Source organism: Canis lupus, chromosome 9, assembly GCF_003254725.2.
Source record: "Canis lupus dingo isolate Sandy chromosome 9, ASM325472v2, whole genome shotgun sequence".
NCBI classification, from domain to species: Eukaryota; Metazoa; Chordata; class Mammalia; order Carnivora; family Canidae; genus Canis; species Canis lupus.
The window spans coordinates 17,770,605-17,798,390 of record NC_064251.1 but is presented as its reverse complement, the minus strand read 5'-3'; the positions used below and the strand labels follow the sequence as shown (position 1 = coordinate 17,798,390).

General features: G+C 37.6%; 1 protein-coding gene across 1 annotated transcript in view; it reads left to right on the top strand.

The window, feature by feature from the left end:
- The window catches only part of LOC112675988 (leucine-rich repeat-containing protein 37A3-like), a 50,458-nt gene that overhangs the window by 5,656 nt on the left and 17,016 nt on the right, over positions 1-27,786 (top strand). The window contains 6 exon segments of the mRNA XM_049113776.1: positions 2,334-2,405; positions 5,784-5,855; positions 10,462-10,533; positions 11,231-11,311; positions 22,499-22,570; positions 23,158-23,232. Of these exon segments, the coding sequence (XP_048969733.1) occupies positions 2,334-2,405; positions 5,784-5,855; positions 10,462-10,533; positions 11,231-11,311; positions 22,499-22,570; positions 23,158-23,232 (444 nt within the window).

The window sequence follows — 27,786 nt, the reverse complement described above, 5'->3', positions numbered from 1 at the left end:
AGATTTGGTGAGTTAATACATATAAAACACGTTTTCAGTGCCTCACATATATGTGAGTGTTAGCTATTATTTGATTCCTCAGCTATGTTTAGAACTCATCTTTGTCCCTTGGTTTTCTATATACAGCACCCATTTTATGCCCCGCCCAGGACTCAGTACTGTGGCAGCCATGCAAGTATGGCATTGTCTTTAGAATATGAAATAATAGGTGGGAAGAAAGGAAATAGGCATAGAAAGACAGGTGACCTATAATTAAGTACAGACTATAGGTTCTGTAAGTCACCAGAATCTGTAATCAATGGAGTGTAGGGGTCAGAGAAAGCTGCATGGATAAGCTAAAACTTCAGCTGAGATTTAGAGTGGCTATGATTTGTTAAATACAGCAAGAATAGGGAGTATAGTCTAAGCAAAGGCACAGCTGCGAGAATGATCAGGAATTAAGAATTAGCTTAGAAAAAAAAAAGAATTAGCTTAGGAGGGCAGCCCCAGTGGCTCAGCGATTTATTTAACGCTGCGTTCAGCCCAAGGCGTGATCCTGGAGACTCGGGATTGAGTCCCACATCGGCTCCCTCCATGGAGCCTGCTTCTCCCTCTGCCTGTGTCTCTGCCTTTCTCTCTGTGTGTCTGTCATGAATAAATAAATAAAATCTGGAAAAAAAAGCATTAGCTTAGGAAGCAGTGAAAGATACGGTTATGAATACCCTTGACTATCAGCTAGAAGGGTTTGAAAGTTATGCTGAGATATAGAGAGCCATTGAAAGTTTTCCAGAAAGACATATGTATCACTAAAACAAGAGGATTGTTTTCTATTCCCTATGTAGAGAGATCTAAAGAGGAAAGCTTGATCCAGGGAAACCAGAAAGAATGGTCTAGCAAAAGCTGGGAGTAAAGTGACAAGGGGCCAGAACAGAATGGCTGTGATAGGAGTAGAAAGAAAATCCTGAAAGCATCACAGAGGAAGAAGCAACAAGACTGCGTAACTGCTGAGGGGAGTAGTGGGCAGGGTGCATCCAGAAAAGAGAAAAATCAACTATAACTCTCAGAAATTTCTGTCCCGGATGAGCAGGTGGAAATACAGCAGTTGGGAAGGACAGCCAGTTGGAGGGAGATAAATTCAGGTTTAGGCATCTTTTATCAGGGAACATAAAGCAACCAGAAGGCATTTTGGTTGACTGGAAATGGCCACTAGGCAGATGATGGGCAGATGGCTATCTGTTTTGCCTTATTTCTGACTCCCCTGAAAAAAATGTGTATATAAACGGAATAGGGGGGGGATTCCTGGGTGGCTCAGCGGTTTGGTGCCTGCCTTCGTCCCGGGGCGTGATCCTGGAGTCCAGAGATCGAGTCCTGCATCGGGCTCCCTGCGTGGAGCCTGCTTCTCCCTCTGCCTGTGTCTCTGCCGCTTCCTCTCTCTCTCTCTCTCTCTCTCTCTCTCTCTGGTCTCTCATGAATAAATAACACCTTAACAAATGAATAGGTAAGTTGTTGCTGAGGGAAGAAGATAAGTTAAAGGTAAGATTCAGTCATATACAGAATTAGTGATTAAAACTGAACTCAGGCATTTCATAGCTTTTTTGAAATACTTGCAATTCATGGATACATTCTCATTTTTTTTTTAATGTCACAAGCATATAGGATAAAATGTGAAAATCCCACCCAACCCCCCCTACCACCCATAAGATAACTCCTGTTACCATTTTGGTGTCTGTCCTTCCCATCACTTTCCTTTGCAATTTTCCCCTAATCAGGTAATACTTTTTGTTCCTTGCTCAGTAATTTGTTGCTTTTCCCTATGTAACATGTCTAAGAAATCTCTCCATATTAGTTCCTCTCATTTCTAACTTCTCCTAACAGCTGGACAGATTTCAAAAGAAGTCACTGGGCCAAAGCTTTGGTGTTCCTGGCATAGGATTTCTTTACCTTTGTTTCCTGGCATAGGATTTCTTTACCTTTGTTTTCTTTACCTTTGTTTGATACTTTTTTTTTGCCATTTTTCGGTTCAATTATTTTCTCATTGATTTACAGAAAGAACCATTTTAGACACATAGAGGTGATTTGGAGAAAAATACCATATTCATAAAGTAATTAACTGGCATTATCTATCCAAGAAATTAGACAAATAGGAAGTTCTGGTTCTAATGAGATGGCTTGTTTACACCAATGGCCCCACATTTCTTTATTAATTGTGCAAACTTGGATGCTGATAGCTATGGATATTAAGAAGCTGGTATTTTCTGCATTTGCATATTCCCCCAAGGTTGCCTATGATTCTTTACTTATTCTGTTCATTCTTTTCCTAACTAGTCAAGGATCTGAACTGTGTTTCTTCACAGAAATTTCCAAGGAAACGCTATTTCTTACATTGAGGAGAATACATGGAAGCCATACCGTTGGACTGAGAAATTGTGAGTATATTTTCTCCGAATACGAATACAAAACACTGCATCCTGAGATCCTTCTTAGTCAAAAATTTTGAAGTCAGTATCTTGGAGGAAAGGTATTTCCCCCTCCATATCCCAAATCAACCTCTATTGATGGCAATTCTATGTTTATCTTGAAAATTGAATTTGACAGGCTCTCTTTAAAATTTAGAGTCAATCTAAACTTATTTTCCATTATATAGGAATACATGATTATATCCTCAATATATAAAAATGAAAGAATAGATAAAGTGAACATCTTCTTTGTGTTCTGATCCCCTACCACTGAGATAGCCACTATCTGGATTTAGTATATATCCTTCCAGATCTTTTTCCATGCATTTGTCTACATACATATTTATAGACAACAAAATAGGTTTGTTGTGGGATTTTCTTACCTTGTTTTTGTTTTTGTTTTTATATAAATGATAACTTCCTACAACTTGATTCTTTTGCTTATGCTTATGCTTATAAATGAATCTTTTGATTCTTTTATCTTATGTCTTAGATTTCTTTTCTTTTAGTGTATAGATAGGGGGTTACCCCATTCATGTATATGCCTGTGTAATATATTCCAAAGTATGAATGTATATAGTAATTCTCATATTGATGAATGTTTAGACTGTGTCCCATTTTCTTGTCACATGCGCTGCTGTAGTGAACTGCCTCAACCATGCATCTTTGTGTATGTGGGCAGGTATTTCTGTAGAATAGATATCTAGAAATGGAATTGTTTGAATAAAGACTATGTAGATGTAAAATTTTAATGGCCCTCAAAAAAGTTGTGCCAACTTATACTCCAACCCATAGACCATGACAGCATTCACATCCTCATACCACCCACTACTGGATATTCTCCATTTCTTGGCTGGTCTGATGCGTGAATAAAAGGGGTCCCATGTGAATTTGAAGTTTTCTGATTACTTGTAAATTTAAATACCTATGTTTACTGAACATTTGTATTTCTTGAGTGAATTTTCTGTCCTTTGCCAATTTTCTGTTATCTTTTATAAAAATTGATCTGTAGAAAAAAGTCAATGTAGACACAAGTGTTTTTAGAAAAAAAAATATTACAATCAAAGCAATCAACTGGTGTTTTTATGAGAGTTTGGTGTCATATCATTAGTGCAACTTGAGCAGAGAAGTCATAAATGACTCCTGAATTAACAATAAAAGACAGTAATCATAGCAATCTAAAAATAGGGATTATGATCCCTCTAAAGTAGATTTCGCCCCTTAGTCTGATATCTTATTGGTAAGGGAGAAATGCTAGAACTAGGCATTTGTTTTTTATTTTGTGAATTTCTTAAATACTATGTGTAGTTTATATTTCTCCATGATAGTGTCTGACTGGGATATTTTATTTCCCAAACTTATAAGAAAACTGAAAATAATTGTCGCAGAAATAAATAACGTTAATTTTCTTTAGGGAATGGAGGGGGATGGGTGGGCTGTGGACAAGGGTAGTAGAAAAACTTTGCGTTGTGTACTATATACCTTTGGAATTTTGGGCCATGTGAATATATTACATATTTTTAAAAAATGAATTGAAATTAAAAAATTAATTTTTAAAAAGCATGTGTTTGGGAATTTATATACTAGAACACGAGTGTGGTAAGTCCTGCAGATGTCTGGTTCAGCTTGAAGGTTATACCTTGTAAGCAGAGGTTCCTAACTATGGATCACTGCTCTCCTGGGGCAGGATTTTAACCTGTTTTTCTATATATCTATTGGATGATATCTGCCAACAGTAGAATGAATAAAGTGTGGAATAGTCATAAAATGGAACACTATTTGTTTGAACCATAAAGCCACATAAGTAATCTCAAATTTTCTGATAGCCACTTAAAAATTAAAAGTAAAAAGAGAGAGATGACATAAATGTTAATATATTTTGTTTAGCTCTTATAGCCAAAATATTATTTCGACATATAATTATTATACCCATTATTAGTAAGATAGTCTATGTTTTATACTGTCTTCAAAATATCCAATATCATTTCTATCATGTAATCAGTATAAAAATTATTGAGAGTTTGTGTTCTTTTTATGTTCTTTTTTCCATAGTAACTCTTTGAAATCTCAATTTGATTGCTAGTCTTTTATCAAGAATACTTGTTCTGTATTTAGATTTCATAAAAATTACAGTTGAAAAAGTAATATCACATACCTACATTGTTGCAAACATATTTAAACATTTTCTAATAACTGTTGAGTATCAGTTTTTTCATTTGTATTTTAAAGTAAAAAAAATTAATTAAATAAAAACTTCAGCTCCTCAGTCACACTAGCCACTCCCAAGTATTCAGTAGCCACATGTAGCTAGACATGCAATAAATACTAGGTATTGAAATGAACCAACCTCAGCTACATGCAACAATATAATGAATTTATAAGATAATATTGAGTGAAAGAAGCAACATAGAAAATAATACCTGTGATTCCATTTATATAAAGTTCAAGAAGCGACAAAACTAAATTATGTTGTTTATGGCTGACATATGATAGGTAAAACTACATTTAAAAAAGCAAGGAAATTTGAGGTCCCTGGGTGGTTCAGTCAGTTAAGTGTCCAACTCTTGACTGGGCTCAGGTCATGATCTCAGGGTCATGGGATAGGGCTCCACACTCAGCCAGGAGTCTGCTGGAGATTCTTTCTCTCCCTCTGCCCCTCTCCCAGCAATTAATCTTTTTAAAAAATTAAAAAAGGCAAAGAAATTATTAAAGTCAGGATAATGGTTACTTCTGGGGAATCAGAGAGAAGGTTGTGTTTGGAAGGGGCACACTGAAGCCTTCTGGGATGCTGGCAGGGGTTTTTCTTGATACAAGTGGTGTTTCATGGGTATTTGCTTTATAATTATTAAACTGAATATTTATGTTATGTACACTTGATGTGCATTTTTTTAGTTCTCAAAAAAAAATTTTTTTTTTGGTTGGGGAAAAAACAAATGACTTTACCTATAGTGCTGTATGGGGCTTCCAACATAGAATTTAGAAAAAGAGAGGAGGAAGTGTCAGTTCTGCCAGTATTGTTGTCATCTAAACCAGGGTTCTAGCAGAGACTTTGTGATCCAGAGAGTAGACATTAATATGCATTTTGGTTCAAATAGTGGATGGCTGTGTGTGTGTGTGTGTGTGTGAGAGAGAGAGAGAGAGAGAGAGAGAGAGAGAGAGGAATAAAGAAAAAAAAAAGGATTTGAGTGGAAACAGCGCAGAGCTCAGTACTCCTAAATTAAAGAAGAATTAGTATATTTAGGTGGCACCATTACACAGGTTTCCCTCCCAAATGGGAGTTAGTCCTGTGTAGTGAATAGTTGTAGTTGTTTTGCATTTTGATGCAGAAATAACCTTTTCATTTTTCAGAATTCTCAGTGAAAATTATTTGACTGAATTACATAAGGACTCATTTGAAGGCCTGCTATCCCTACAGTATTTGTAAGTTAATTAATCACTTATTATGAGTTTTTAGTTATATTATCTGTAAAATAAATATGGGGTTCAAATTAGATAATCACTATAATTTCTTCTAACAATAAATTTCCATCTCTAGCATTAAATATCTCATATGCATTTTCAGTTTTTTAATTCTATAGACAAGATAAAGATAGAAAAAGACCCTTCAGTTATAGAGCAAAAGGGGTAATTAGGTCTGAGCAATTATGGATGCACATATGAACCTGTCTTGTAAGTGTTCATATACCGTGTGCTTATATTTATACTTAATTTATGGCTCATGGATCAAATCATGCTCAGGTCTGTCTTTATACAGCCTGAGTTAAGAATGATTTTTACGTTCTTAAAGGGCTGTAAAAGAGAAAAGAAGAGAAAGAGAAGAATATATGACAGAGACCATATATGGCCTGCAAAGCCCAAAATGTTTACTATCTGGCCTTTACAGAAAAGGTTTGAAAAAGTTGGTTTAGTAAAATGAGAGGAATTAAAATTAACCTCAAATTGTCACCTACAGGACAAGAAAATATAGAACACTTACATTATTTTGAATGCCATTAACCCAGAATGTTTTTAATATTTAATCTAAATTAAACATTTAAATATTAAATATTTAAGCAGGTTAATTATGTAAGCAGTATCATCAAGTACCTATTAAGTTACCAAGAGAGCAGATTAAGGATTTCAGTGGGAATTCTAGCACCAGTATTAAAAATAGATGTTTAAAATGATGGTTAAGGGGTACCTGGCTGGCTCAGTTGATAGAGCAAGTGACTTCGGATCTTGAGGTTGTGGGTTTGAAACCCACATTGGGTATAGAGATTACTTAAGGAAATAAAATCTTTAAAGTAAAATAAAATGATGGTTAAGTATTATGGTTAGAAATGTTTACATTAAGCAAACATATCAGAAATGCCCCTGATTTAACTAATTATAAAATAAAATCTCTCCAGCCTCATTGTCAAGGAGGAAATGCTTCTTTAGTATTTCTAGGTATACATACAGAGATACCATGTTCTTTGCTATAAAGGTTCAATTTTTATCTTTGTCTGTGGCATCCAGAGCTGTGTAAGTCATTAATCCCTATTAATGATGCTCTTGAGCAAATAGAGTCTTCTTGCAAATGTAGAAGGTTTAAGGATAGTGGGTAAAAAAGAGCAAGAGCATGATTAAACACTAAGAATAGTCCTTTAAGTTATCAAACCTTCCAAGTCTTAGGGGACAGCCACTCTTGTATTGGTTTTCTTGGCTACTTCTGTGATCTGGACTCTAAACTTTACAAACACCGTTTGTAGAAAATCAAATGAGATAAACTGCTCAAAGGATTAGGCACTTCATTACTACTACTATGAAATACTTTGTAAGCCAATTATTTTATGTTAGCTGAAGTGTTCTCATTCATTTAAAAAAAAAAAAAAAAGGTCAATCAAAAGCTAATATGACAGGCACTATGCCCAGTATCATAGGCACTCAGATGATTAAGACAGGCTTCCTACCCCTATAGGAACTCATGATCTCACAAGGAAAATAGACAGAAGCTCAAACCATAATGCACTAAGCACTAAGTGGATGACAAAGTGCTGAAGAGGTGCAGAAGAGGGAGCCATAAAGTCATAAAACCACATTTCTTTTTACACAGTCATTTTGTTTCTGCTATTCACTACCCAGCTCTTTATATTTATTTTTTAAATATTTGAGTTTGTTTTATGTCCATGTGTCAATTTTATTTTTTTAATAATAAATTTATTTCTTATTGGTGATCGATTTGCCAACATACAGAATAACACCCAGTGCTCATCCCATCAAGTGCCCCCCTCAGTGCCTGTCACCCATTGACCCCCAACCCCCGCCCTCCTCCCCTTGCACCACCCCTAGTTCGTTTCCCATAGTTAGGAGTCTTTATGTTCTGTCTCCCTTTCTGATATTTCCTACCCATTTCTTCTCCCTTCCCTTCTCTTCCCTTTCACTATTATTTATATTCCCCAAATGAATGAGAACATATAATGTTTGTCCTTCTCCGATTGGCTTATTTCACTCAGCATAATACCCTCCAGTTCCATCCACGTTGAAGCAAATGGTGGGTATTTGTCATTTCTAATGGCTGAGTAATATTCCATTGTATACATAAACCACATCGTCTTTATCCATTCATCTTTCGATGGACACCGAGGCTCCTTCCACAGTTTGGCTATTGTGGACATTGCTGCTATAAACATCGGGGTGCAGGTGTCCCGGCCTTTCATTGCATCTGTATCATTGGGGTAAATCCCCAACAGTGCAATTGCTGGGTTGTAGGGCAGGTTTATTTTTAACTATTTGAGGAACCTCCACACAGTTTTCCAGAGTGGCTACACCATTTCACATTCCCACCAACAGTGTAAGAGGGTTCCCTTTTCTCTGCATCCTCTCCAACATTTGTGGATTCCTGCCTTGTTACTTTTCCCCATCCTCCCTGGTGTGAGGTGGTATCTCATTGTGGTTTTGATTTGTATTTCCCTGATGGCAAGTGATGCAGAGCATTTTCTCATGTGCGTGTTGGCCATGTCTATGTCTTCCTCTGTGAGATTTCTGTTCATGTCTTTTGCCCATTTCATGATTGGATTGTTTGTTTCTTTGGTGCAAATGACGTATCAGATAAAGGGCTAGTTTTCCAGGATCTATAAAGAACTTATTAAACTCAACACGAAAGAAACATGTGTCAGTTTTAAACATGGTAGACAATGCAGATGAACACAACTAGTCCATACTTTCAAGCATTTTATGCTCAGAGGAAAAAGGATGCAAAAATAACTATATTAAAAATAAATTGGAATGCCTGGCTGGCTGAGTTGGTAGAGCATGTGGCTCTTGATCTCAGGGTCATGATTTCAAGCCCCTGGTTGGGTGTGAAGCCTACTTTAAATGTTTTTTTCAAAAGAAGAAGAAGAAATGGATATGGGCAACGAGAGGTATAAATTGGTTTTGGAATACAGATGAGGAAGAAAAGACTTCACATTGGATCAGGGAAGCTATTAGAGCAATGCTGTTTCAACAGGACCTTGAAGAGCTATTGGGTATCATCAGAAAGACATTGTAGGGCGAATAAGCTTACAAAGGAGACTGGGAGAAAGGCAAAATACAGGAAAAATATCTTGAGTACCTGTAGAGTAGGAGATTAGAGCTAGTCTTCTAGGATTTTGAAGGCCGTGGATTAACATGCCACGCTACTGGATTATCACAGCAGTGCTCCAGGACAAGCTTTAAACTGCAATAGAAAAATAAATAAATAAATAATCTGCAACAGAGTCACTTGGAGGGCTTGTCAGAAAATAAGCTCCACCTCCACAGTTACTGATTCCTTCAGTCTATAGAGTAAGGCTGAGAATTTGCATCTTGAATAAGTGCCCAAGTGATGCTGGCATTCGAGAACCACTTGTGGAGAATTACTCTGGTGACTGTGTGCAGGATGGATTAGAAAGGGAGAGACTAGAGATGGCAATGCCAGTCTGAAGAGTAGGTGGAAAATAAGGGACTAAGCTGGAATCAATGGAAGTCTGAGGGTCAACTATTATCAAGAATGGGTGTTTTCAAATAAAAATCCAGTACTATGTGGTGTTTTTTGTTGTCTCACCACTTGCAACTGAAGCAGTTAATAAATTCATGGAATATTAAGGCAAATGTACAACCAAAAATGAATTTCTATTAACATGATGATATGATTCTGAGTTAGTTCAAATTTATGTATTGATTAGAGGGGTAACTTCCTTTCAATTTAAATGAAAGGATATCTTTTATTTTTTCTGGTATTGAATTGGCCTAGAAAAATAGAACTAAACCAAAAAGGTGTTCCAAAATGAGAATATCCCTTTTAATATTAGAAATTATAATTATAGGGGCACCCGGTTGGTGCAGTTGGCTGAGCATCTGACTCTTGGTTTTGGCTCAGGTCACAATCTCTGGATCCTGAAATGGAGCCCCCTGTTGGGCTCTGCACTCAGTGAGGAGTCTGCTTGGGATTCTCTCTCCCTCTTCCTCTGCTCCTCCCACTTGTGCATGTGCATGCACACACACTCTCTAATAAATAAATATTTTTTAAAAAGAAATTATAGGGGCAGCCCGAGTGGCTCACCGGTTAAGCGCCACCTTCTGCCCAGGGTGTGATCCTGGAGACCTTGGATCCAGTCCCATGTCAGGCTCCCTGTATGGAGCCTGCTTCTCTCTCTGCCTGTGTCTCTGCCTTTCATTCTCTCTGTGTGTCTATATGAATAAATAAATAAAATCTTTTACAAAATAAAGAAAGAAATTCTATGTGGAGGTCAAAACTTTGAGCTCATAATCTAGAAATTGATGAGGCCTCAAATGTCCTCTAATTAATTCTTCTGCTCTCAGGAAAGATTACTTCCAGAATCTATCAAGAGCTGTAGTTACTTCTTTCATTTATGAAAGTGAGACTCTTTTAAGAGAGATGAGGAGAGTTAGGGGCTCTGGAAGGTTCAAATAACAAGTCCTTAAGTTCAGAGTTTAGGCAAAAGCTGCTTATTCAATACTATCAGCCTACTAGTTAGGTATCTAATAGCTAATTGAGGCAATATTTTCCTTTTACTTTTCCTAGAGATTTATCCTGCAATAAGATACAATCTATTGAAAGACGTACATTTGAACCACTACCTTTTTTGAAGTTTATGTAAGTTACAAATATAAATTTCATTATATTTGGGATTTTTGTTAAACTTAATTGTAAACCTCTTTGCTACAATCATTTTGAAATATGATTGTAATTTTATTAGTAGAAAGCTACTAAAATTATGTAGCGAATCTTTTTTGTCTGTAGCAAAGATTAGTGTAAGAATTATTATACAGATCAGACTGAATCATTCTAGAGAAGTGGTTCTCAACTAGGGTGATTTTGCACCCAGGTGACATTTGAAGTGTCTAGAGACATTTTTGGTTGTCAGACTGTAGATATGCTACTGGCATCTAGTGGGCAGAGGCCAGAGATGGCGCTAAACACCCTATAATGCACAGGACAGCCCCTCTTAAAAAAGAGGATCCAACCATAAATGTCAATAGTGCTGATGTGAAATATTTTTCTAGAGAAATAAAGATTACCTAACACAAGTATTTATTGAGCATTTACAGATTTGTATCTAATGCAACACATGTAGAAACATGAAAATATAAATCTTTCATGCAAATTTTTTAAATTTAAATTTCTAAAAAAATTTTAAAAGGCATATCTTCCATAGCGAGATAGTTTCAGGATATGGAGAGGGTATTGAGATTATGTTTCATCCTATATAAATTGGAATCACTGCCAAAGGGTAAATGTTCTGAAAGAATACCTTTTTTCCTTCTTCTTTTGCTTGTGTCTTTTTTTGTAGAAATGTTAGTTGCAATGTATTGACGGAAGTGAGCTTTGGAACATTTCAGGCCTGGCATGGAATGCAGTTTTTACATAAGCTGTAAGTGAAATAGAAAATAAACACATGTAAAAAATAAACAGACAAACAATATGTAAAAACATCATACATTTATTGGTTCAGTGGATGTTAAGCCCAGTATGAACTCTGAAAAGTATGTCTTAAAATCCATTCTTTTTTTTTTTTTTTCAAATGAGGAAACTAAGGTACAAAGAGGCCAAGAGGCTTGTCTATCTCATAAATGGCACTCTCAGCTTTCCCTGTACTCAGCTTTGGTATGGGCAATAAAAGGCCCCAAGCAAATAACACCCAAGTCAACACTATCCTGGGAATCCATGACAATGATGCTTCTCCAATAGGGGCATGGTCCTTCAAATTCCACCTCTGAATTTAACTTTGATTCCTGCTAATGGGCAAAGTTCCTAACTGCTTCAATGCATGCAAAATAAAGCTTCAAAGAACTAAGTGTAGGGGAATTCTCCAGGGAGCAAAAGTGTGGGTGCTTCCTCAGCCATCAGCTTCTTTTAAATGGTAAAGCAGAAAGAACTGCTGAGAACCTGCCACAGGGCACTTCTCTCACCAGTTACCCAGAACATTATTTTTCAAAAAATGTATACCTCTGAGTAAATCATCTGGGGGCCATAAGAACCTTTGAGGTATGGTAAAAGATATTGTTTGTGTTAAGTTGTGTGAAAAATGTTCATGAAATACATTGCTGTAGCATAATTCCATGTGGCTATTTCCTGACTCTTCTTCAATAAGAAGTGTGTTATTCCCTTTCGGCTGGAAAATTCTGTGATTTCCTGGTGATATAAACAAATCATAGTGGGGGATGTTCAATGGCCTGAGGGGGATTTTAGACTCAAGGTGAAGATCTTCCTCTAAACGTGACTTTGGAAAAGATTATCTTACCTGTCTTGTAGTTCAGAAATATTATTTCACACAGTTTATTTTAGGATAGATGAAGGTGTTGAGGGTGTGTCTGGAGCTAGAGGGACAGTTCCTGCAGATGCCTATCTGTTGAAGGCTCCTCTCTCCTCCCATTAATTTGCTGATGCCTAACTTGGAAAAAGACTACAGAGGGTCAGTTTTTTGCTTGCGAACACCCCGGAGAAAAGGCTCATTGGGTTTCTGCACCAGGAGGTTTTGGTGCATCAATATACTGTCTTAAACTCACCATCTTTATTTCTAAGCATGTTATCACACCAAGAGTCTCTTAGAAGAATCTGAATTTCCAAAAAAGAAAGAAAAGAAAGAAAGAAAGAAAGAAAGAAAGAAAGAAAGAAAGAAAGAAAGAAAGAAAGAAACTTTAAAGAAGTTTTAACTCTTCTTTAAAACTATTCTCAGAACTTTGATTAAGATATAGGCTTACCATTACAGATTCTTTACATTTGGCCCCTCCCCTACCCCTGAGAAAGAATTTATGTGATAAAGTTAGTTAGAAGTCTTATATTGAGGAGCTTCACGTGGGGAGTCACATTCTCGTGGCTCATGGACATATGTAGATGAATAAAGGAAAGGGGTTATCCATCCCCAAGTACTTCAAACATACTGGAACAGGGTCTAGGTCACTCTACTTATTTCTTCGACTGTCTTCCTTCCAGGAGCCAGTTTTCCCTGCCTGTCTTGGGATTCTAGGATAGATAGTTTGGAGTTTGTCCTATTTTAAATTTATTTTCACTGCCTACTTTGGATAGTTTTTCAGCTAAAGCTGTTAGGATTTCAGTACATTCAGGACAGTGAAGACATGCTTCAGTCCTCAATTCTTCTGTCTCCTTAGTTAATAGAAAGGAAACATAGTCCATCTATCTGGACCCGTATAGAAGAATTTGGAGAAAAAAATAAAAACAGGTAAGACGTGTTCCCTTATTTTGTGAGCTACCTTTAATCCGTCCCATTGTTCTACAGCAAAAAGCTTTTGCAAAAATGCAAGAGTTTTCCTCTTCAAAGAAAGAAAGAAAGAAAGAAAGAAAGAAAGAAGGAAAGAAAAGAAAGAAAAGAAAGAAAGAAAGAAAGGAAAGGAAAGAATCTGACTTTCATTATAGTTATATGGGCAACACAAGAAAGAATATGGGGGAATCAGTTGATAAAAATCAATGAATTCATTGAAAAACATTCACTGAGTGCCATGTCCAATACATGTCAACACTGTACTAAGTACTGGGGGTACAAAGAATAAGACAGGGACTGTCCCCAAGAAACTTTCATACTGGAAGGAGAAAGATGTTGACAGGAAAACACACGGGAGCCGTGTGGGCATCCATGCAGCAGGGTAACAAGGTAGGGGGTTGACAAAGTAGGGAACAGGTTGTGGGATAGAAAAGACTCTTAATGGATGAAGCAACAGCTTGTTTGTGTTGAGTTTGTGTGCATCTTAAATAACAGAAAAAGGTAATTAAAGAACCAGAGCTAGCCAGTATTGATAATAAATTAATACTCATGTCATGGGACTTGAATACAGCTTCGAAAACTAATTCACAGTTCCTTCTGAAAGATTATCACGATACAGTAAGTGTGTACTGGGGGTTAGGCTCCTTTTTTGTTTGAGGTCAAATTTTTCTAATAGACAAAGCTAGTCTGCTTTAGGAAATCTCTGCCATAGTGAAATATAAACTTCATTGCATTTCTTTCCAAAGGCAAGTTGCCAAGGGAAGATGCCACCCTTTGAATTAGTCATGTTACCTGTGTGACATGTTACCAAGGTGTTTATAAGTTGAAACAATATTTTCTCTGGCATTAAAGAAGTCTGTAAAATGTATAGGCCCTAGCTGAGGTGGATTTATTTTGAACTGACCAAAGCTTTAACCTCAGGGCTCCTCACTTCCATAGGCCCCTTCCAAGGTCTTGAGAGGAGTCCTAGCAATTTTTATATTCATAATGTTGCATGTTTTTATTAGACAGGATTTCCCAAAGTAGATGAGGTTCAGGCCCCACAAGACCTTGATTGACCCTGGGTTTCAGGTAATTATAACTCAGTAAGCTTCTTGAATGAAGCCTCTAAGTTATTGATAAATACCGACTGAACAAGTTAGCAGTGTGGTAAAGTCTATTTTGAATCTGAAATCCACCTCAAAGACATGCCAAGAGCTTATTAATGAGGTACCACCTTTGGAGGTTTTTGTTTTCTTTGGCTTTAATAAGGTACCACTTTTTGAATGGTAGTAATAATCATATCTCTTTCAGATAAAATCAGGAATGAAATAGATTATGGAAAACCAGCAGTGGTTGATAATCCAAAATGTTAAGTATACTTTTCTTCTTTTCTGACTTTAAAGTGCTTCTTCTTCATTCACCTACACAGGTCCAGACTGATGGATTGTTTTTAAAAATTCTTTTAGTCACTTCACTGGTTCTAACAATACAAGCTCCATGATTTTAGAAACTGAAAGACTCTACCATGTAGAAGGGCTATATCTTATGCAAGTAGAGTACATTGACATGCTGGCTTGTCTGTGGTACCTCAGTGTTGTGCTAAGAACATAAGCACTAAGAGAGAATAAGGAAATTCTAAGCCTTATCCCTATTGAATTATTTACCTCACTGTTGAGAATACCAATGAGGCAGGTGTGGCCATACTATGAAGGCAAATTGAGCTGCAGTCACAGAGACACCCTAATGCTTCCCCAGTCATCCAGCATTGGTTTCCTTTAGATAGCCGTGTGCACACACAAGTTTATACACTTCAGGGTATTGTCATCACTTTTTGGTATGTACTGGAAATCCTGGCAGCTTCTTGTTCAGATTCAGAAAGGCATAAACATTAAGGGTGAAAATAATAACTCAGTCTGTCCTTTGGGAGGACTCAGGGTGGCTGTTTTATTATTTTCTATTAGTAATAGTTCAAAAGGTTTGAGACAGTCATACCCAGCAACCACTATACTTTCCTTCTCCCAACTGCATCTTATTCTTCCCATGCATGTTATTAACGATACGTATCTTCTTTCTCTCGGAACCATAGCAGTTCCTCCTCTGCCCCATAATATTTCTTTAATACCTACCTCTATTAGGTGCTTACTGTGTTCCAGGCACTATACTAAGGACTTTTATGTATTGTACAAGCAAGATAGTGTGACCAAAACTCTTAGATAGTGCCTGCCACATGGAAAATACTCAATACATGCTCCCTCACACTGTATCTCATTTTCGTTTTTCCAACAGCTCTTGTGATGTAGATATTGTTATCCCCACTTTGGGGACAAGGAAATTGAAACACAGAGACATTGGGTAACTTGCCTAGGTTCACATTGTTGATAAGTGGCAAAACCACTTACAAGATTTGCAAGTAATACAGCTCCGCTTTCCCTTGTACTAGGAGCTAAATGATGACTATTTGGCTTTTGGTGCATTGTCTCTTGGAGTTGGTTTCTAACTGGAATAAGAGCTTTAGAGCAGAGAACTCCTTTTCCCTAAGACAATCCCATGCTTCTGGAGCTCCTGGCCATGCCACCTATGGGTATCCCCAGGCTTTCTGCTCACTGCCCCAGGGCAAATGTAACACCATTACTACTAGGCACCTACTCTATGCTCAGCCTTATGCAAGATGCTTTGCATATGGTCTTTCATTTAATCCTCAAATCGCCTTATGAGGTAAATGGTACTAAGACTCAGAGATGTTTGTTATTCAAGTCACTTCACCAGGAAGTGACAGCCAGAATTCAAGCCTAGGTCTGCCTGCTTCCAAGGGCGCTTGCTTCTTCTGCTGTTCCTCACTGCCAGGAACTCTTCTTTAAAACTATTCTCAGAACTTTGATTAAGATATAGGCTTACCATTACAGATTCTTTACATTTGGCCCCTCCCCTACCCCTGAGAAAGAATTTATGTGATAAAGTTAGTTAGAAGTCTTATATTGAGGAGCTTCACGTGGGGAGTCACATTCTCGTGGCTCATGGACATATGTAGATGAATAAAGGAAAGGGGTTATCCATCCCCAAGTACTTCAAACATACTGGAACAGGGTCTAGGTCACTCTACTTATTTCTTCGACTGTCTTCCTTCCAGGAGCCAGTTTTCCCTGCCTGTCTTGGGATTCTAGGATAGATAGTTTGGAGTTTGTCCTATTTTAAATTTATTTTCACTGCCTACTTTGGATAGTTTTTCAGCTAAAGCTGTTAGGATTTCAGTACATTCAGGACAGTGAAGACATGCTTCAGTCCTCAATTCTTCTGTCTCCTTAGTTAATAGAAAGGAAACATAGTCCATCTATCTGGACCCGTATAGAAGAATTTGGAGAAAAAAATAAAAACAGGTAAGACGTGTTCCCTTATTTTGTGAGCTACCTTTAATCCGTCCCATTGTTCTACAGCAAAAAGCTTTTGCAAAAATGCAAGAGTTTTCCTCTTCAAATAAGGTATAGTTTTCAAAAAAATCATTTAGAATAATATCTCTTCAACTTTGATGACAAGACAGCCTTTAAAGCTAATAAAAACTGTTGTTTTATTTTACTTCCATAAAGATAACCCTGTGAATGTCAAAAAGCCAGTGGACTAGGGGTCAGCACATCTTTTATCTGCAAAATGAAGGAATTGAACCGAAAGGAAAATGATCTCTAGTGTGATGTCCTCAGTGAATCTAAACCACTCGTATTGTGGTTTGTAGAAAAGCAGTTGCTATGGAGTACTCCACCTGTAAACTTTTGGGTCAGTTCTCATTCTGTCCTTCCTCCAGGCACAGCCTTCATGAGGAAAAGATAGCGCTAAAGACAGGAGGAGGAACAAGGATAATTTAGAGTGGCCCCATATTTTGGTTTCACTAGTGATAAATGCAGGATGTTAACCTCAGTAGGACAAGGGCTGACTGGTTAAGAGGAAACACTGAGCTGATGGGTACAAGACCATGGGTGAACACTCAGGAAAGAGTGGACGGTTAGAGAACTGAGATAATTTGGGGGAAGGATAACAAACTGTTAAAACAAATAGTTTTGGCTACATAATGGTTTATAGTCATTGTTTTAAAACGCACGGAGGGAAGGATGCAGAGGTGGAGGAGCTCACAAGCACATAGCCCATCAGTGAGCTTATAGATTTTAATGCCAATTGTTTTTTAAAAGCAAAGGATAGGGCAGCCCCGGTGTCTCAGGGGTTTAGCGCTGCCTTCAGCCCAGGGCGTGATCCTGGAGACCCGTGATTGAGTCCCACATCGGGCTCCCTGCATGAAGCCTGCTTCTCCCTCTGCCTCTGTCTCTGCCTCTCTCTCTCTCTCTGTGTGTGTCTCTCATGAATAAATAAATAAAATATTTTTAAAAATAAAATAAAAATAAAAGCAAAGGACATTCAACATCTCAAAGTAGAGGAACTGTGCTTAACCAGACATGTGACACTCATATTCTTCCTCTTCATTATCTTGCTGAATAATAACTAGCATTACAAATCCAATACATTAATGGTACTGAAAAAAATCTAGAAGAATGGGAATAGGAAGAATAGGGGAGTTTCCAAGGCAAGAACAAAAATGTATGGCTCCCCCCACCAAAAAGTCTGTCTCCCAACCTCACTACCACTGGCTCCCTCTGACCTCAGTTGTAGAAGAGTCCAAGTCTTTTCTTTTCTCCACCTACCAACATATTTGGTGTTCTACCACCCAGTGCTCTATTTTTTTTTAAATTTTTCTTAAATTTTTATTTATTTATGATAGTCACAGAGAGAGAGAGAGAGAGAGAGAGAGAGAGAGGCAGAGACACAGGCAGAGGGAGAAGCAGGCTCCATGCACCGGGAGCCCGATGTGGGATTCGATCCCGGATCTCCATGATCACGCCCTGGGCCAAAGGCAGGCACTAAACCGCTGCTCCACCCAGGGATCCCCAGTTCTTTATTTTTAATTGAGATATAATCCACATAATAGACTATGCAACATTGTAAAGTATACAGTCCAGTGGTATACTTCGATAGACAACAGCCACCCTAATTCCAGGACAGTTTCATCACCCTCCAAAATAAATACCGTACCCATCAGCTGTGACCACCCCCTTCTTCCCTCCTCCCAGGCAACAACTAATTCCCCTTCTGTATCCTAGATTTGCCTCTTCTGGACATTTCATACAAATGAGTGTCTAGCTTCTTTCACATAACTGTTAGCTTCCAAGTTTTTCCATGTTGTAGCATATATACCAGCACTTCATTCTTTTTGAAGGCTGTATAATATTCCCTTACATAGACACATCACCTTTTGTTCATCTGTTCCTCAGTTATTAGACTTTTCAGTTGTTTCCACTTCTATTATTAATAATGCTGCTATGAGTATTCACATACATGGTTTTGTGTGGACATATGATTTTAATTCTCTTGGGTACATACCTAGGAGTGGAATTGCTGAGTCACATAGTAACTCTATGTCTAACCCTTTTGAGGAACTGCCAAACTGTGTTCCACATGTAACTATGCCATTTTATGTTCTCACCAATGTATGAAGATTCCACTTTCCCCATAATCTTGCTACCGCTTATCATTCTCCATCTGATTATAGCCATCTTAGTGAGTATAAAGTAGTATCTTATTATAGCTTTGATTTGTATTTCCCTAATGACTTAAGACATTGAACATCTTTTCATGTGCTTATTGGCCATTTGTGTATTTTCTTTGGAGAAATGTCTCTCTGAATCCTTTGCCCATTTAAAAGTTCAATTATTAGTCTTTTTATTGAGTTGTAAGAGTTCTTTATGTGTTCTGGATATTCTGGATACTAGACTTTTATCAGACATATGATTTGCAAATATTTTCTCCCATTCTGTGAGTGGTCTTTTACTTTCTTGATAATGTCCTTTGAAGCACAAAAATCTGTTTAATTTTTTATAAAGTCCAATTTGTCTATTTTTCCTTTTATTATTTGTGCTTTTGGTGGCATGTCTAAGAAACTCTTGCCTAATCCAAGGTCATAAAGATTTCTAAGAGTTTTTATAGCTTGAGCACTTCCATTTAGGTTAATCCATTTTGAGTTAATTTTTATATATAGAATGAAGTGTAGGAATCCTTATTTTGTATATGAATATATAGTTGTCCCAGCTCCATTCGAAAAGACTAGTCTTCCCACTTTGAATTGCTTTGGCACTCTTGTTGAAAATCAGTCAACTATAAATGTGAGGATTTATTCCTGGACTGTCAGTTCTGTTTCATTGGTTTATATGTCTATCCTTTTTTTTAAAATCTTCAGCCTCAGTTTATTCACTTTTAATTTACAGAACATCAGAGATTTACATTGTTTTCCAGTGTTAGCATTTTTATTTTTATTTTTTTAAATAATAAATTTACTTTTTATTGGTGTTCAATTTGCCAACATACAGAATAACACCCAGTGCTCATCCCGTCAAGTGCTCCACTCAGTGCCCATCACCCATTCACCCCCACCCCCCGCCCTCCTCCCCTTCCACCACCCCTAGTTTGTTTCCCAGAGTTAGGAGTCTTCATGTTCTGTCTCCCTTTCTGATATTTCCTACCCATTTCTTCTCCCTTCCCTTCTATTCCCTTTCACTATTATTTATATTCCCCAAATGAATGACACCATATAATGTTTGTCCTTCTCTGATTATATATGTCTATCCTTATGCCAGTGCCACATTACGATTACTGTAGCTTTGAATTGGGTTTTGAAAGCAGAGCATGTGAATCTTCCCACTTTTTTGTTCTTTATCTAGATTTTTCTTGGCTATTCTGGGTCCCTTGAATTGATATAAGAATTTTAGAATTAGCCTGGAAACAAGTCAGCTGTGATCTTGATAAGGGTTGTGCTGAAGCCATAGTTCAATTTGGGGCATAGTGCCATTTTAACAATATTTTCTTCTGGTCCATGACCATGGCATTTTTTCCATTTATTTCAATCTTCTTTAATTTCAACAATGTTTTGTAGCTTTCAGTGTATGGATCTTATACTTTTTGGTTACATTTTTTCCTAAGTATTTTATTCTTTTTAATATTGTTATACATGGAAATTTTTTCTTAATATCATTTTGGATTACTCATTGCTAATACATAGAAATACATCTAACTTTTATATATTGATCTTGTTTCCTGCAACCTTGCTGAACCCATTTGTTAGTGCTAAGGTTTTTTTCTACATTCCTAGGAATATGTCTTGTGGTCTTCTAGTTTCTCAGGAATATGTTGGAGCATTTCAAACTCTCTGTGGATATCTCATTTCTCAGCTTTTTCTTTTAAACTTTTAGATTAGGGTTTTTGTTGTTGTTGTTGTTGTTGTTTTTTGTTTTTTTGTTTTTTTTTGTCCCAACTGTTATCCATTGCCTTACACAGCTGCCAGTTTAAAACATTTACCTGTAAGTGTTTTTAAAAATGCTCCTGGGGATATCTAGGTGACTAAGCGGTTGGGTGTCTGCCTTCCTCTCTAGGCATGATCCTGGAGTTCTGGGATCCAGTCTCACATCCAGCTCCCCATAGGGAGCCCACTTCTCCCTCTGCCTATGTCTCTGCCTCTCTCTGTCTCCCTTTGCCTGTGTCTCTGCCTCTCTCTCTCTGTCTGTGTGTCTTTCTCATGAATAAATAAATAAATAAATAATGATATTTTTAAAATGCCCCTTGAGAAGAAGAGGCTTCTAGCATTGTGCAGTTCTCAGTGAGGTCAAGGACAAGGTTCTCAATTGAGGTCTTCCAGGAAACTCACTAGACAGGTAAAACAATGACAGTTCTTTGGGAAGGAGGCTTTAAGGAACTCCAGCTCCATTTTGCTCCCCTGGGATGTGGGCTATTTTTCAAGGCTACCATCAGGATACAGAGCAGAGGTCTAGAACTAGTTAAAACAACAGATCTCACTGTTCTTATAGAAATTAATACATTTTCCCTTAATAAATGCTCTCTGGGTTGCTGTAGACCCATTGGTTAAATTTTCCAAAATGATTAAAACATTGATTCTATGTTTGCCAGTGTTTGTCATTGTCGTTGCTTTTATGGAGGGATGAAGTTTCAAATGTCCTCACTTTCCCGTTTTCACTGATTCGCCTATAACATGGTTTAAAATACCTAAAGTCTCAATGACCATCAGCTAATTAAATACTTCATCATGGGAGTCGATTAGAGAAAAGGAATAAAAATAGAAAATGTAATTCTCAGAGGAGCTCTCCCAGGTGGAGAGATGAAGTTCAACATGAATACAGTTTCTATATTTAGCGCTCTCAAAGTTTATGGTAACAGCTGTTTTATAAACCCCCTTTTCTTCATGTGAGTTACACACAGGCTTTGGAGTCAGAACTCAGTTCAAATTCCAGCTCTGCTTCTGACTGGCTTGACAAACTCGGACAAATTATGTAACCTCTCTGTACCTCAGTTTCCTCATTTGTAAAATGAGGTGATGATAGTATCTATCACATAAGGTTATTATAAGGATTAAATGTGAAATGCTGATCACAGATGCCTTACAGCCCAATAATAGTATTGGTTATGAAGATTATCTATCTAATACTTGGTAAAAGTATAGTTAATGATTCTTGAGTAGAGTCAACCTCAAGGCAGATTGTCTTTTCTTTTCTTCCTATTTCTTTTACCTTTTTTCATTTTAAAGAGTTGGGAAGAAGGTCTGTTCAGCATTTTGGAATAAAAGCTTGTGTCAAAAAGATGACAAGATGTCCTTTATTCAACAAACATTAAATAGTCAATAACAAGCACTATACTATGTCAGGCACAAGGACAACATGACAATAAAGTATGGTCCCTGCCCTCCAGGAGCCGAGAATCCAGGAGATTGATAAGGAAACAGGTGATACATGCCATGACAAAGGCTGTAATGCAAGAATACACACAGGCTATGTGGTGGGAATATAGCTTTCACCGGCTGCTCATAGATTTAGCCCTTCTTGTTTGGCTCCAAAACTGAAGAATTGGTTATCATTTTGTCTTTAACTGGGTGGTTTAAACTGTAGGATTTTTAAACTTTCTAGAGATAAAAGAAAAGCACTTTGAATTATGGAGGACACTAGAAATAGTATTTCCTACAGAAATTACTTCCTACTGGTATAGTCACTTCTGAGGTTTTCAACCTGAAATGTTCTTTGGCATATTTTTTCTTTGCCATCCACTTAAAAAATTTTTTTTCTCTTTCTCTTCCTGCTTTATCATTCAGAGACCTGGGTAGTGCCCAAAGGAAGAATGTTTTACAGATTCTAAGGGTGATTTTATAGGCAAAGGCAGAAAATGATTGCTTTTAAACTTCAAGTTCCATACCAAAAAAAAGAACATAAATTTTCATCTAGTTACTTAAAATGCAGATAATTTTAATTCCATTGCTTTTTTCAGAATTCTCAGTCATAACCCTCTGACAACTGTTGAAGATTCATATCTTTTTAAATTGCCAGCATTAAAATATTTGTAAGTATTACAACAATCTCATGGCTCATGAGATGATTTCTGCTCTTTTTTACTTTTGTCAAAGATTAAATCTTTTGCATTTTGAATAAAAAGTCATAATTTAAATTTTAGCTGGGTTATTGCAATAAGAATTATTGGCAAAGAAAGAATGTATATGGACAAGACAGCCTGTAGTAGAAGAGAGCAGTATTGAAGAACACATAGAGATATGGAACATGCAGGTGTATAGCGAAATATTTACCACATATGTAGAAATATCATTTATCTCAAAAAGCAAACTGGAATAAGGTATACCTTATTTAAAACAAAAGACTAATCAAGAAAGGTGGATGCAACTGAGAATGAGTAGAAAAAGGGTAAAAAGAGATTGTACTGTTTAGCACCAAGGTGATTATGTTCGTGATGCACATAAATTTTAATTTCTTCAATAAGAATGCTCTGAAATTATCTTCCATAGCAAGTAAACTCTTGAGCTAGCTTGACAGAGAAGCCAGAATTTAAATAATCACATACTATTAAGTACCTTTTTGTACTTGGTGTGAAATTTTAGTCTTTGGTATCATGCATGTTTGGGCGTTCTCTTTCAGAGACATGGGAACAACACAGGTGTCACTTTCAACAATTGAGAGCATTCTCATGATGACCCTTGAATTGGAAAAACTGTAAGTTGATTTTTCTTATGTTTATTATCACTTCGTTGTGTATTTAGGTTTGTTTTATTTATAAGACAGCTTTATTGAGGCATAATTTTCAGTTAATATGTACTCTTTTTAAGTATGCAGTTTTTAATGAGCTTTGGTAAATATATAGTTGTGTAACCACCACCATGTTTGAGATACAGAACATTTCTGTTTGTAGTTAATCCCCTGTTGTCACTATCAGCCCCTGACAGCCATCAACCTCATTTTTGTCCCTATAGTATTTTTTCCACCATGTCTTTTTTTTTTAAGATTTTATTTATTTATTCATGAGAGACAAAGAGAGAGAGAGAGAGAGGTCAGAGGGAGAAACAGGCTCCATACAAGGATTCTGAGCTGGGACTTGATCGCGGGACTCCGGGATCACTCCCTGAGTCAAAGGCAGACGCTCAACTGCTGAGCCACCCAGGCGCCCCTCTACCGTGTCTTATGAATGAAATCATACAGTATGCAGTCTTGTGTGATTGGCTCCTTTGACTCAGCATAATCCTTTTGAGATTCATCCATGTGATTGCATCAACCCGTAATTCACTCCTTTTTATTACTGAGTAGTGTTACAGTTGTGTGGATATATCAGTTTGTTTATGCATTCATCACTTAATGGACATTTGAGTTGTTCTGATTTTCCTTTTGGCTATGATGAATAAAGCTGCTAGAAGCAGTCACGTGCAGGCCTTTGTGTGAGCATATGCTTTCATTCTGGGGGAGGTGAAATACTTAATGGTAGGATTACTACATCATGTGCTAAGTGTATATTTAACTTTTTAAGAAAATGCTTCCTAGGGGTGCCTGGGGGGTTAGTCAGTTAAGTGTCCAACTGTTGATTGTTGATTTTGGCTTAGGTCATAATCTCAGGGTTGTGAGATCAAGCCCCCAGTGGGGCTCCATGCTGAACGTGGAGCATGCTTAAGATTCTTTCTCTCCCTTTCTCTCTGCCCCTCCTCCCCACCCCACTCATACACATGTGCTTGCTGTCTCTCTCTCAAAAAAAACAAAAACAAAAACAAAAAACCTGCTTACCTCTTTTCTAAAGTGAATGTAGGGCAGCCCCCGTGGCTCAGCAGTTTAGCGCCACCTTCCGACCAGGGCGTGATCCTGGAGACCCAGGATCTAGTCCTATGTCGGGTTCCCTGCATGGAGCCAGCTTCTCCCTCTACCTGTTTCTCTGCCTCTCTCTCCCTCCCTCAGTGTCTCTCATAATAAATGAATAAAAGCTTTAAAAAAAATAAAGTGGATGTACCATTTTGCATTCCAAGCGGCAGTGTATGACATCTTTATATTTCAGTTAAAAAAATTTTTCAAACTTTGTATCTTTTTTTAAAATTTTATTTATGATAGTCACAGAGAGAGAGAGAGAGAGAGAGAGGCAGAGACATAGGCAGAGGGAGAAGCAGGCTCCATGCACCGGGAGCCCGACGTGGGATTCGATCCCGGGTCTCCAGGATCGCGCCCTGGGCCAAAGGCAGGCGCTAAACCGCTGCGCCACCCAGGGATCCCTAGACTTTGTATCTTTAATTTGCATTTCTCTAATAGCTCATGATGTTGAGTGTCTATTCATGTACCAATATCTTTTTAAATGATGTGTCTATTGAAATCTCTTTTCCTTTTATTTTTTTCTTAAAGATTTATTTATCTCAGACAGAGAGAGAGAGAGACCAAATGTGGTGGGGGGTGGGGGGTATAGGCAGTCAGAGAGGGAGAGAGAGAATCTCAGATTCCTCACCAAGCTTGGAGCCTGATTTGGGGCTCAATCCCACAACCCTGAGACCATAACCTGAGCCAAAATCAAGAGTCAGACACGCAGCCAACTGAGCCACCCTGGTGCCTCCAAATCCATCATTCAGTTGGATACATACTATTGAGTTTTAAGAGTATATTATATATTCTGGAAAAAGTCTTTTCTCTCAGGTGTTTAGCAAATTTCTCCCAGGCTGTGGCTTGTCTTCATTCTGTTCTATCTCTGAAGACCAGAATTTTTAATTTTTAAATTTTGATGAACTCACCCATTTCACCCATCATTCCACCCCTTGTCCCCTCTGGGGACAACTATAGTTTGTTCCCTATAATAAATGTCTGTTTCTTGACTCTCTCTCTCCCCTTTGCTCATTTTTTTTGTTTGTTTCTTAAATTCCACATATAAGTGAAATCACCTGGTATTTGTCTTTCACTGACTGACTTACTTTGCTTAGCATTGTACTCTAATGTTGTTGCAGGTGGCAGGATTTCGTTTTTTTATGGCTGAATAATATCCCATTGTTTATATATACCACCTATATTTTATCCATCCACCTACCAATGGACTGGTAGGCTGCTTTCCATAACTTGGCTATGGTAAATAATGCTACATAGACGTGCATGTATCCCTTTGAATTAGTGTTTTTGTAATTTTTGGTTAAATACCCAGAAGTGCAATTACTGGATCATACGGTAGTTTTATTTTTAATTTTTTGAGGAACCTCCATACCATTTTCCTCAGTGGCTGTACCAGTTTGCATTCCCGCCAGCAGAGCATAAGTTATTATGTCTCCATATCCTCACTAAAATTTGTTGTTTCTTGTGTTTTTTATTTTAGCCATTCTGACAGGTGTGAAGTGATATCTCATTGTGGTTTTTATTTGCACTTCCCTGATGATACTGAGCATTTTTTCATGTGTCTGTTGGCCATATGCATGTCTTCTTTTTTTTTTAAGATTTTATTTATTTATTTGAGAGAGAGAGAAAGAACATGAGCAGGAGGAGGGGCAGAGGAAGAGGGAGAGAGAGAGAATCCCAAGCAGATTCCCCTCTGAGTACCTAGCCTTACTCAGGGCTCGATCCCAGGACCCTGAGATCATGACCTAAGCTTAAGGCAGACATTTAACCAACTGAGCCACCCAGGCACCCCTGTGCATCTTCTTTGGAGAAATGTCTGTGTCTTCCAGTTTTTAAGTGGATTATTTGGGGGTTTTTGGTGTTGATCTGTAGACATTCTTTATATATTTTAGATACTAAACCTATATTGAATATGTCACTTGCAAATATCTTCTCCTATTTGATAGGTAGTCTTTATTATTTTTTTTTTTTGGTTGTTTCCTTTACTATACAGAAACTTCATATATTGTTTGATATTGTGAAACATTGTTTAGAATTTTGCATCTGTGTTCATGAGAGATATTGGTCTATTGTTTATTTATTTATTTATTTATTTATTTATTTATTTATTTATTTATTTATGATAGTCACCCAGAGAGAGAGAGAGAGAGAGAGGCAGAGACACAGGCAGAGGGAGAAGCAGGCTCCATGCACCGGGCCTTGGGCTAAAGGCAGGCGCCAAACCGCTGCGCCACCCAGGGATCCCGGTCTATTGTTTTCTTTTCTTGTACTGTCTTTGCCTACTTATGATAAGGGAAAAGCTGGCCTTAAAAATGAGTGGGGAAATATTCTTTTCTCTTCAACTTTCTGGTAGAGTTTGTGTAGAATTGGCATTATTTCTTCCTTAAATGTTTGGTAGAATCACTCATGAAGCCCTGTGGATTTGAAGCTTTCTTTGTGAGAAAGTTGCAAATTACACACTCTATTTCTTTAATAGTGATATTTAAGTTACATATTTATTTTTGAGTAGTTTACATCTTTTATGATCTGTTCATTTCACCTTGAATTGATTGACAAATTATTTTATAATATTCCCTTCTTATCCTTTTAATATCTGTAGGGATGCCTGGGTGGCTCAGTGGTTGAGCATCTCCCTTTGGCTCAGCTCATGACCTCGGGATTCTGGGATTGAATCCCACATGAGGCTCCCTGCAGGGAGCCTGCTTCTCCCTCTGCCTCTGCCTCTGCCTCTCTCTGTGTCTCTCATGAATAAATAAAAATAAAATCTTTAAAAAAAAAAAAAGAAAAGAAACAAGGGACATGTCACCCCCTGTTTTTTTTTTAAGATTTTATTTATTCATGAGAGACACAGAGAGAGAGGGGGGAGACAGAGGCAGAGACACAGGCAGAGGGAGAAGCAGTCTCCATGCTGGGAGCCTGATGTGGGACTTGATCCCGGGACTCCAGGATCAGGCTTTGGGCCGATGGCAGGCGCTAAACTGCTGAGCCACCCAGGGATCCCTGACCCCTCTCATTTCTGATACTGATAATTTATGTCTTCTCTTGTCTTGTCTTAATCAGTCTGCCTAGAGGTTTATCAGTTTTATTTATCTTCTCCAAAAACTGTCTTTTGGGGCACCTGCGTGGCTCAGTGGTTGAGCATCTGCTTTTGGCTCAGGTCGTGATCCTGGAGTCCTAGAATCGAGTCCCTTTTCAAGCTCCCCACAGGGAGCCTGCTTCTCCCTCTACCTATGTCTCTGCCCCTCTCTCTGTATCTCTCATGAATAAATAATTACAATTTTTAAAAATAAATAAATAAAAACTGTCTTTTCATTTCACTGGCCTCTCTATTTTTGTTTTCCATTTTCTTTATTTGTGCCTTGATCTCTATTATGCTATTTCTTCTCCTTATTCAATGATTAATTTTCTTTTCTTTTTTTAATTTCT